The following is a 12,634-nucleotide window of genomic DNA, read 5'->3' as shown; positions in this document are numbered from 1 at the left end:
TAACCCGTTTTCCTAGTTTTTTACTTTTGCCAGTTATACTACAGTTATTCGCCTATTCAGTTTTTTTTCGTTTCGTTGTTTTGTGCAGTTTTCAGTTTCGTTTGCAGTTTTCTCAGTTTCTCAGCGACCCCTTTGGCCAAATTTGTCAGTCCAACATAATATTGCAATTACCAGATGAGGAAGTACGCCGTCGTGCTCTTAGCACTAATATGCTGCAACGGCCATAAAGCACTTCTACATGACATTATGCATATAGACAGACCTAGGAAACTTCAGCTCAACTGGGTCACCTTTTAAAAACAACTAAAAACTAAGCAGCAGAGGCTCTTTGCTTAGGCGCAAGTCTAGCCAAAAGATGACTTCATTTATAATTGCTGAAAATTATGCACGATTTTTGTCTACTCATTATTAAAGGTTAGGTATTTAAAACAGGCTTCTTGAAAGAACAGAAAATGTCAAAAGATTTAACTAAATATATAATTAGACCACACGAAAGAATACTGAAATAAACTGAGTATAGTTTTTGGGTTAAAATACGATATACTATTAGTCTTAAAATGTACTACATAATAAAAATATACCAGATTGGAGAGAAAATGTTAACAGATTTAACTAAAAATCCCTAACATTTTGTTACATTATAAGTAATTAAGAAACGACACAAAAAATACTGAAATATACTGAGTATATATATTTGGTTTATAATACGATATACTATTAGGCTTAAAATATATCACAGAATAAAAATATAATAATAATAAAATAAACTTAAAAACAAATAAAATCTAACAATTTTACCTATATTTTCATTTAAAATTGTAATAAATTATCCTTGCAAGCAAAACCTAAGAGTTTAATGCAAAGATCCATAAATCAAATAGCAACTTTAAACTATGCCAAACCAAGGCAACAGAGGATCAATTTGGCTATTTTTATTAGAAGCAACAGGAGTGAGAGATAAAACAGCCTAATTAAAACTTTGCTAACTGCGATAATTATAGTAGCAGAACAGAGAACAGCACTTAATAAGCTCATTGAGAACTTCACTAATGTGAACTAGGCAACGTAGGTGCTCTTCACAGCTTTCACATCCTTGACAATGAGATATGCTTAAAAGAATTAAGGTTTTGTTCGCATGGTTATGCGCTTGCTCTCAAGGGCTTTTTAGCTAAGACTTTTGAGTTGGCTAAAAATAAATATGTATATGCGACGAGCTCATCAACAAAGAGCATCATAATAATCATCGTAATCTTAAGCAGCAACATCAGCTGGCTGAAGGAGACTGACTTCTTATCAAAGCACAAACAGACGACATTCCAAGGCTGCGTTGTCTTTTCTTATTAATTTTCATGTGGCAACTCCCTCATCCCTTCCCTCTTTGCCTGAGCAACACCCCAAATAACAAAAACAAAAACAATTTTATGCAAATTTCTATAGCGTCAAGAAGTCAAATGCGATGACAACCAACAACCGACCAAAAAAAAAAAGCAAAAATTAATGATTCCTCGTGTATAATCCATATAAATGACATGCAAGTTGAGAGAATATTCTCACAAACACACAGATAATGTGAAAGGGGTATCAGTTGCCGAGTATATATGATTAAATATGCGTTTTGGCTTTCCTTTTTGTGAATGTGGGACTTAATGTCAGCTCGGTTTTTGTGGCAAGCATACACCAAAATTTCTTTAGTCTTTGTCTTTTGTTTGCGGTTTTGCCGCCGACCGGAAGCAACAAAAACTGACATATGTACAGGATGAGGACAAAAACACACACACATACATTTGACCGAAAGAGCAAGAGCGAGTGTGGATGAGAAAGAGAGAGAGAGATGGGGAGCGAAGGATTGTTAAATTAATTTCAATTCAAGCATGTGGAGCTAATAGAAATTTATGTTATCTATTGAAATGAAAGTGCTGCGTTGTCCTCTTATCAAAGTGAAAGTTAACACAGCCTTTCCATAAACTCTGTTGTGTGGGCGTGTGTGTAAACAAAAGCTGCGCTAAAATTAACCTCAAGGCAGTCAAGTCTAATCCTTACTATGGTAATTTTAAATATGGCATTAATCAGCCACACAGCACTTGAATATGCGCCTTAACAAATAATATTATCTTTAAATTATTGTGGGATCAGTGTTTAACATTGAATACCAGCAAGTAACGAACTGCAAACGCTTTGAAGTGCTAAGGATTGAATATTGTGGTTTATTTGAATCATAGTCAACACTGAGTTGCCTAAGTAACCAAGTCGTTACACGAACTAAACAATACGATTTAAGTTTGTGGGGGAGAATTGTCAAAAGAAAGAGAAAATGGTTTCCTTTGAAATCGGAATGCAAATGCAGACATAATAGAGAGATTGTTGGAAATATTCTACAAAATAATTTCCAAGAATTTTACAGGTGAAGCGAGTTAAATTAAAAGAAAATTAAAGTACGAAAGTATTCAATATTAAGGCTAATTCGAGACATATGATTATTCAAAATTATATTCTCTCTTAAAGAAACATTTGATCAAATTTATATGAGAACTATTTTCATTTAAGATTAAAATTTTCTAAAAAAAAATTATACGAAAGATCTAAGTCAATTTTTTAAAAATATCTTTTAATTAATAACTTATTATAATTATTAAACAACTTTTCTACCTCTTTGCTTATTCATATTTTATTCATTCATATTTTAAACAATACTCAATATAATATAAAACTGTTTATGTGTTAATCTTTGTTAAAGAACCACCGTAATTTAAAAGTTTTAAAGGTGTTATAATAACTATAGAAGTATTTTGCTTTAAATAATTCTTTTATGAAAATAAGTATGTAACAAAAATTCATAAAAAAAAAAGTTTTAAAATTAGTTATTCTAAAGATTGTCGTAACTATAGGTGGCAAATTGAAAAAATGCTATATCTAAGGATGTAAAGAGTTAAATTTAAACTTCATCCATGACTATTTTAAAGTAAATTCAAACAGTTGAAGCCCTTTAGGCGCTCCTTTAACTAACGGTATTCACAAATTCAAAAAGTAAACAGCAAAGTTTAGCGCTTGCGCAAAGCTTACGCTCTCAAGAGCATAAGCAACCCCCAGAAGAGACAGAGAGAGAGAGAGAGAGTGAGAGCGATGCGAAATTGCGACAAGGAAACAAAAGGGTAGCAAAACACGGAAATGCGCGACTATAGAAAAGTTACTTCATCGCAGCAAGAAGAAGCATGAAGGCAAGGCAACGAGAGAAAAAGAATAACAACAACAAAAAGCCAAAGCGAAAACCAGTCGAAAACAGAGACAAGACAAGAGAGAGGAAAGGAGAAAGAGAGCAGCAAACGGGCTGCGTTCGTTTGCTTCATCAGTGTGTGAAACAAACGAAACGAATCGAAACCAAACGAAACGCGTCGCGTCGCGTTATTTAATTAACTAAACAAATAGAAAGCAAGAAAAACAAAATAGTTGTATAAAATAAAACGTAGCTAACTAATTAAATCAAACATAAATTATATTTTTGCTATAAATCCAACAAAATAAACAACATTAATAAACACCAAAAGTGCATTTAAAACCAAAAAAAAAACAACAACAAAATCAACGTGAAAAAAAGTCTTCGAGTGCGCCTAAAAGAAGCAATAGAAAGCAAAGAGTGAAAAAGGAAATTTGCAATAAATATAAAGTGTTCAAATTGTTAGTTTTTCAAATGTAAGCAAAATGAAAATCAATGTTGTCTTAGTGTGTGAGTGTGTGTGTGTGCAAACGTGTGTGTGTGATAAATTGTAAAAATCGAAGGCAGACAAACAGTCGCAAGAGTCTCGCGATTGCAGTTTGCGTGCCAAAAGTAACAAAAATTTACTCACAGCAGCTGACAGCATTTGTTTTGATGGAACCCCCTCCACCCTTCGCCCTTGCATGACACGCTGTGCAAAGGAAGAAGAGAGAAAGGGGATACTACAAGGGTGCATAAATGTAACCACACGCACTTTATGACAGTTGCTTAGCTGCCCGTCACCTAAAAGCTACCCTCGAGGCGCCAATTGAGAGTGACAGCAAGTGAGAGAGACATAGTCTGAGAAGGGAGAGAAAAAGGGCGACAAGGAAATGCAAGTGTGTGAGAGAACGCTGCAAGGCCGGCGAATGCAAATCAAAAGGGAGACACTGATTGAGAGAGTCAAGACTTGACTCGAAAGCGTGACAAATACACTGCAAAAAAACTGGCAAGAAAACTTTGCCTTAAAGTCTTTAAAGTTTATTAAGTTTTCGCAATAAACCAAAGATTAACTACAAATTTATGTGCATAAATATAAATAAATAAATCTGTGTCACGAATTGCATTGTAATTAAAATTGTGTTGAATTCACATATTAAATTACACAATAATAAATTGCAAAAATTTAATTTATAGACAAACATAATGGTGTAATGTCTAAATATTACACAATACTAAAAAAATATGCATTAATTGTTTGCACTCAAAATAGAATAACACAAAAGAGCATAAAGTTACCTTTTGGCTATAATTCAACTGATTTAACGCTTAAATAACTTTGCACAATTTTCAGTTGGCTGCTTTAATAATATTTTGCACAATTAAATTTTGAAAAATCGTCGCATTATTTTTTTGTGCAATGAATAATTTGTGGGTCAAGTGATTAATGATTAGATTATGAACAAAAGTGTGAACAAGTTTATTAAATTTATTAATTCTCACTTACCCAGTTGCAAAATTAAAGAGTTATGCTTTGAGATTCCAGCTGAAATAAATTTAAGAAATACGAAAATTTGTTGTGTTTAAAATTGTTACTATTAAATATATTATTTTTTATATTTTGATTATTGTTTTATTTTATTGAAAGTATAGAAAAAGTATATTAAGCTTAAATAATTTTAACTTTCATAACTTACGGAAATACATTTAAAAAATACCCAAATTAGATCAGTTCCAAAGTTCAAAATGTTGAAGACAATATTAACTATAGTTTTTATAGTTTCTGAGAACTTGATTGCCATTGGATGAAAATTGTAGAATTTTTTAAGAAATTCTTTAATTTTCGTTGCTTCGGCTGACTATTTGGTATGTTTTGCATTCTATGGTATATTTTGAATGTAAAAATATATCAATATACCTCAAATAGCCTTTGGTATAAATTTAATATTTTTGCAGCATATTATTTTGGTATATTTTAAAATGAATACCGCACTATTTTGCATTTAACATATTCATAATAGGTAGCTTTCTTACTTGATATTATTGTTCCATTTTATTAGTGCAGGTATAGAAAAAGTATTTTCAACTTTATTAATTTTATAAAATTGAGGAAATAAATTTAAAAACGCTGAAATAAATTCTTTTCAAAAATAGTGTATTAAGTTATTAATTTGTAATATTGTATGTTTGGAAGAAACTATGCGAAATTTAGCGACATTCCCAAAGCTTTAACCATTTACGACCAAATCAATTTAGCATTACAATCCAAAGGGCTCAATTTACATTTTTATATATGCTCGAAATTATTCGCTGGCTTGAATATTATTACTCGAATATTAGGCTATTCCACGTGGGGAATGTGTAATAGTATTTACATACGTTCACCGCGAATGCAGAACACGCAGCGCAATTCGAAGACATTCCCCAAATGACATAAATTTGCAAGCCGCAAGTAGAGTGGGGCAAGGCAGAGATCAGAGGCAAGTATTGGGGGCAAGAACTAGGACTCCAAGGCAGCCAAGGGCGATAACACTTAACGCCACTTATCAGCTTTACCCACCGCTTGTCATCAAGACATTAGCCAAGCACACACAGAGAGTGAGAGAGAGACAGAGAAGGAGAAGGAGAGAGGAAGAGACTAATATACTTCTACTATATATAGACTGATGCCACATTATTCCCCAACGCTAATAAATTGCAAACAAATTCGGTGTTGCACGTTGCAGCTGGCGACTGCAACGGAGAATGAAGTGACTAATGCAATTATGCATTAATTTGAAAACGTTCTGGAAAATATTTTCAACATTTCCGCAAAATGGGCGCCAAAGTTGTCGCATTTGACAAAATACATTTGCACTTTGATTTCCGCAGGCTGCGACGACGACGACGACGACGATGTGGCAAGAAAAAGCCAGCCAGTAATGAGAGTGCAAACGGGGCAACATTGTGGGGCAGCAGCAGGCTGTGTGTGTGGATTAGATGAGGAGCAAAGGAAGGGGAAGTGGAGAGGTGGGGGAGGAGGATGTGTTAGCAGCGGGGCAGCGGATGTGGTGGGTGGAAGGAGAAGGAGGTTGACTGCCAAATGTGCTGTGCGGTTGCAAGATACCCAGCAGCATTCACGGCTAGGTGAACTCAAACATACACACACACACACTCACAACACACACTCATAGACAAAGTGTGTGTCTGGCAAATGGTGTGCAATCAAATGTGCGCTGAGCTGAGCTGCGCTCTGTGCTCTGCCATGTGGCAGAGCTTCGAGGTTCGAGGATGCTGCAACTCATGCAACATTTAACCAACTTTTAATTATCGTACTTGAGCCAAGTCTCTACACTTGCTGCTGTGTTGAGACTTGCAACAGCAGCTAAATTGTTTTCAAACACAAATACAGCTGCAGCTCTAGATCATGCATATATGTATAGAGAGAGAGAGAGAAAGACAGACAGACAGACCGACAGACAGACATACATATGCATGTCCAACTGTCTCTGCGCTGTTTTGTTGCATTTTCTTAACTTTTTCTTTCCCTCTCTCTCTCTGTTTGCTAAATGCTCTAATTACGCCTAATGGAATGCCGCTCATCAGCGTGAGGGAGGGAGGGGGTAGGGATGCAGTGAAGTGGAGTCAGTTGCAAGTTAACTGCTTGCATATGTGTGTGTGTGTACTTTTATAATTGTTCAACTCCCCGACTGTCTGTCTTTGCTGTCCGGCTGCTGCATATTCATGACTTTGTTGCCCCGTTTCGTTGTTCGTTGAGTTTTTAAGCCAATTTAAATAAGTGAACGGGCAGCAAGGGGTCAAAAATACTATGGCCAACATCCTTGCTCTTTTGCTCTTTCTCTCTCTGTGTGTGTTTATCCAATTGCAACAATTCAATCAACAACAAGAAGAAAAAAATACGGAAAAGTTAAGCGACAGCTTAGGGTATGTAAATGTGCTCTTTGAGAGTCGCTCACACTCTTTTTGGCAGTTAACAAAAGTGTAGAAATAAATAAATTAATTAGCAAGAGTGTAGTAAAAATAAGCAGTTAATTTTTAAAGAGAAAAACATTAAGGAAATTGCCAAAGAAATGGCATATTTATGGTTCACCATAATTACTTGCAGTTGAGTGCGAAAGTAAAAGTATTCAACAAGTTATAAAAGTGAAAATAAATCATACTAAGATAAATATATTCTCTGCACTTTCTAGGGTATTTCATAGTCCTTATACCCCCATCAACATTTGCATCCTTACATATTCTATTTGTGCTTTCGCTTAGCTCCTTTTGCTGTTGCACTTTTTTGTTGCAGTTCAGCTCCAGCTGCTCTTAAAAAGTTATGGCTCTTGCTAACTACACACACATGTACACACGCACCCTCACACACACACACCCTCACACAAAAGTTCATAAGCTTACACATAGTCACCCACTCAGAGCGTGAGTTTATAAATAATGCTGGCATTTATCTCAACTGCATGCAGAAAACTCGAAACTCAAATTGACCAACTCCCTAAAGGGTCGCCCAAATATCCTGGATTTGGGGGCGTGGCAACGGCTCAATTTAATACAATTTTTGCAACTCCTTTTCCTTTGTTGTTCCAGCACAATACACACATATAGTAATTTGCATAATTGAAATTTATTCCAACAAATTGAATGAATATTTAACTTGCTTTAATTGAATATGTCTGCACTCACACACGCAAGCGAAACTAGAGCAAAAGCTTATTAAAATAATATTCCAATGCTTTGCGAAAGCTTATTAAAATGGAAATTTTTCAGATGCAATGAAAAGTCACAGAACAATTATTAAAATTAGTTTGAATAGATAAATGCAAAACGGCTTAAAACTAATGCAATTTAACAAAGTTAAACTAATAATAAAATGAAATAAATATTTGTGCTTAGATTTTCTTAAAATTATCGTGTGACCGAAGCTATGATACGCTTTTTTAATTGAAACATATTTTAGAAATTATATGTACTTAACTGAATTAAGAATGAGCAATAGAAGTATTAATTTTAAACTAAATCGAAAAAATACTGAAAATATATTAAAGACTGTATTTGGTATATTGCGATATACCATTGTGAATAAAATCAAAACAGTGAAGTATTAATTTAAAATATACCAAATATACCAAAAATATACCACAAAAATTGAAATATACCAAAGACTGTATTTTGTATATTGATTTATACCGTGTTGAATAAAAGCAAGACAGTTCTGTAAATTTTCTAAAATATACCAAATTAATATACCTCTAAAATATACTAAAGGGTATATATTCGGTAGTCGGTATATTCGGTGTAGTGATATAGTATTGCACTAAAAATAAAATATAGAATGAAAAATATACCAAAATGTTAGGCAAAGCAACTAAGACCCGTAATCAGTAGTTCAAACATATAAATCATGTTCTCATGCTACTCAGTAATATACATCTTTATGAGCTTCAACCTTAGCCAGTTCATCATAATACCCTCTCTCTATACACACCATAAACTACCTGGTATATATAATGAACTGTTGCTACATGCATGTTAAACGTGCCTCTCGGGTCACAGCTTATTATGCAAGGATTAATTATAAGACTTTGCCTGGCACAGGTGTTGATCGAATCAATCAACAGAGGTAAACAACATGCATGTTCCTGAAGTAGCTCTATGCAATATGACGCATACGCAACGTTGACTCTGGCGCTGCCCAAACTTAGATTCAACCGCCAACGCAACGCAAAAAAGTTTCAAGAAGATAAACAAAAGTTTGCTCACAACATCGAACACGCAACATGTTCGCAACAAGTTGACAGCGAACGCAACTCTTATACGCAACTGAGATGTGTTTGAAGTGAACAAAGCGAGCAAAGCACAGCTGAGAAAAATACCGTTGGTGCTCATGCTGTTGGCAGCATAAAATATACGCGACGGCAGCGCTTATTGGCCATTTGTGTGTGCGACGCCGACGCTGACACGCTGCTCGCCTCTCGCTCTCGCCTCTCTGTTGTTGCACGTTCTCATTCTAAGTCTCAGTGTCTGGTGTTTTGTGAGCTTGCGACTCACGCGACTCGCGTGCAACGCGTCTCAACGTCTCGCGTCGCGTCAGTTTTTGTGACAGAACAAGAACAACAACAAAAGCAACCACTAAGAGTTGCAATCATTACCATAATAATAACAATAACAAGAGAACGACGACGGTAACAAAACGGTAAATGCATTACCAATATAAATACGTCAAATACAATCATAAACAGCACAAGCAATAAAGTTATAAACATTTTGCGCCTCTTTCTCTCTCTCTCTGTCTCTCTTTCTCTCGCGTGTGTGCTAATTCCCGGCGTTTTTGTGATTATAAAGGTGTTGCCATAAAAATGTACTGTGCCAGTGGAAACAGCTGCAACACATAACAACAAACAAACAAAAACTAGGAAACAAAATTAAAATAAAATCAAAGTGGAGACTCGATTAAGTTGTGCTTATCTTATCGTGTACCACGTTGCGTATGCGTAACACACGCTCGCTCGCTCGCTTGCTAGCTGTGCCCTTGCCTCAAAATAAACAACAAAACAACACAAACCCAAAACCAATAGCAATCATAACGATAGCAATTAGTCAGCTGTGAAGTACTTTCACTTTTCCCAAAGACCCGAAAACTATATAAATTCCACAAAACTCGTCTATCGATGAAGTACTTTGAATCGAAAATGAAGTCTATTAACAGACAAGTGATGTAATAATAATAACGTATGTGGAGAGTGAAGTGAAGTGGCTTTGACAATGAACCAATTATTGGCCACAATACTTGTGTGATAAATTGTGCCTTTGACTTGCAAAAGTAGCGTCGCTTATCAGCCTCAACTTATTTGTATGAGCGATAAGAATGCGATTAACTTGAATTAGTTACAGCTAGAAAAAAAAAAAGTGCAGCTCAAATATTGTTGTAGCGTTTAAATGCAGCTAATATTTGCAGTTAAATATATTTAATAGTTTGCCAGCTTATCAGCAAACATTAATTTTGCACAAATATTGATAACAAATAATTCTCAGAAAATATTAAAAATATATTTTTGTCGCATTTGATAAAATGATAAATCGCATTTAGGTTTAATGATAAGACGCTTGGCTTATTTTGTATTTCATACTGCGAATTCTGTTTGGTATTAACCTAAAAATATACCAAATTAATATATATATATAACAAAAATACTACAAATAATTTACTCTCAAAATTTGCACAAATTGTGGTGAAATATACCATATCAATATACCGCAAAAATACTAAAAATCTCAAAGTTTGTACAAATAATGGTAAAATATACCATATTAATATACCACAAAAGTACTAGAAATAATTTAATCTCAAAATTTACACAAATTGTCGTGAAATATACCATAAAAATATACCGCAAAAATACTAAATGTAATTTACCCTCAAATTATGATACAAATTATTCCCAGAAAATATTTGAATATATTTTAAACGCATTTAATAAACATATAAATCACATTTAAGACTTGGCTTATTTTGTACTTCACGCTGCGTTTCTTTCTTTGCTTCATTGGCACTTTCTTAAACAATCAATAGCTCAGGAAGCAGCCCTATAATTAACTGCTTAAATTCTTTGGGAAATTGAAAATATCTTTCATGTTAAAAAGCGTAAACTTGTGATAATGCAGACACATCTAATTTACTCGGCATCGTTTGCTATAATTATCATTGTTCACTTTTCCAATTCGACTTTGAACTACTTTAAGGCATAATTAGCACCTCAATCGAAGCGTTGATGAAGACATCATCAGACGAAGCGTAAAATAATAATGAAGTAAACAGTAAAATAAATAACAACTGCTGCATTGATCTTTACGCTTGTCTCATAAATATGCACTTGCATATTTATGGCATAACTTTTGCGTGACAATTGAGCGGAAGCCACAAACACTTTCCGACAAGAGACTAATTAATTGTTTGAAATTAAATCAAATCAATTAAATAAAAATACAAATAAAAAGCGCGAAAAAACAGAAATAAATATGAGAATTACTGAAAGGATGAAAGTGTTTTCCAATTATATAATTAAGTACTGTAATTTATAACACGTGCTTGTTGTGCATAATTAATGATTTAATCAAATATTGTTTCTGCTTTATTTAGTGAAATACAACACAACGTGAATTATTATTGCCAAATCAAACCACAGCAACTGTGACTGCAACATCAACAACAACAAAAGCAACCACAAACAAATACAATAACCGCAACAACAAGAGTAACGTCCGTAGGAATAAAATATACTAACAAAAAAAGAGAGTGAAACTCGAAATTCAACATGCGTCGCAACATCAAATTAATCGTCTTCGTCAGCATCATATGGATGTTCGTAATGGTCTATTACTTTCAGTCCAGCACCGAAAAGGTAAGTACATATATAACATATATGTATGTGATTTCCCAATTTCAAATTGATTTATAAATTTGATTTCATACTCTTTGCTGTCTTCTTCAGCATATTTCCTTTGCTGCTATTATTATTATTGTTGTTGTTTGTGTTTCAACCTCTTCCGCTTGATGTCCATAGATCATCAAAGTGTGCGTATGCAACGTGCATAGTAATTATTTACCAGCAACCACATTCAACTACCTGTCTTTTCATTGTTTGCCATACTCTCTCTCTCTCTCTGTATCTCTTTCTCTCTCTATCTCTTGCTATCTCTGTCTCTGTTGCTGTGCACATAATTAGCCGCACGTATATGCGGTTGGCAGCAAGTGCAGAAACGCCCTTTGCCGCCCACAAAACTGCGTATCGCTGCTTGGCTTATGCTTATACCCTGCATACAGTCCAAAAGGGGTAGCTCAGTTAAACACTAAATGAACACTCTTTAAAAAATGCAATTGCAAATGCTTTTGCTATTGTTTCTTACAGTTCAACCCTTTAATACAGTGTATCTTTTATTTGTTTCCCTTTCACACTTTAGGCTTATTTCTTACTCTTTAAGAAATCTAACTATGTTTTCTACTTTCATTCGCATTTGTAACATAAATGCAATCCCTTTTTACAGCGTATCTCTAAGTCGTGTTCCATCCCTCACTTTGAAGTTGTTTTTATTCCGCTTTGCCCGTTGCTTTTTGTGTCTTCTTTTTAATTAAACACTCTGTTTTTTAGTGCTGACAGTTGTGACAGTTGCACACACGACGTATGCGTAATTTAAAAGGTAAATTGGGTCATCCGCTGGCTGTGCTCCATTGTGGTGTTCGTCTGTCCTCTGTCGTCTTATGACCCACCAGTAATAAGTGCAAGCCAACCGCCCAATCCTTATTGCTATTGTTATCGTTATCGTTTATCGATAAAAAGTATTGCGCACTCATTTATGCAAATTTCATTACTCTATACACTTAAATGCAAAAAAATGGAATACAATAAGAAAAAACAATGTTGCCAATTAAGTAAACACTGTTTGGCAATT

The 12,634-nt window shown here is 34.4% G+C and overlaps 1 protein-coding gene across 2 annotated transcripts in view; it reads left to right on the top strand.

Annotated features, from left to right (window-relative positions):
- Nucleotides 1-3,660: 3,660 nt before the first annotated feature.
- Nucleotides 3,661-12,634, top strand: part of LOC117564344 (polypeptide N-acetylgalactosaminyltransferase 2) — a 36,803-nt gene continuing 27,829 nt past the window's right edge. The window contains exons 1-2 of one of the 2 annotated variants that reach the window (XM_034243055.2): nucleotides 3,661-3,687; nucleotides 11,325-11,586. In XM_034243055.2, coding sequence (XP_034098946.1) covers nucleotides 11,500-11,586 — 87 coding nt within the window. In that variant the 5' untranslated portion in view covers nucleotides 3,661-3,687; nucleotides 11,325-11,499. Of the gene's footprint in view, nucleotides 3,688-9,145; nucleotides 9,381-11,324; nucleotides 11,587-12,634 lie in introns of those variants that run through there. The other variant, XM_034243054.2, reaches the window with a different exon arrangement.

This window comes from Drosophila albomicans, chromosome 2L, assembly GCF_009650485.2.
Source record: "Drosophila albomicans strain 15112-1751.03 chromosome 2L, ASM965048v2, whole genome shotgun sequence".
In the NCBI taxonomy this organism is placed as follows: Eukaryota; Metazoa; Arthropoda; class Insecta; order Diptera; family Drosophilidae; genus Drosophila; species Drosophila albomicans.
Note: the sequence above shows the minus strand (reverse complement) of the source record. Positions and strands in the feature narration are given on the sequence as shown.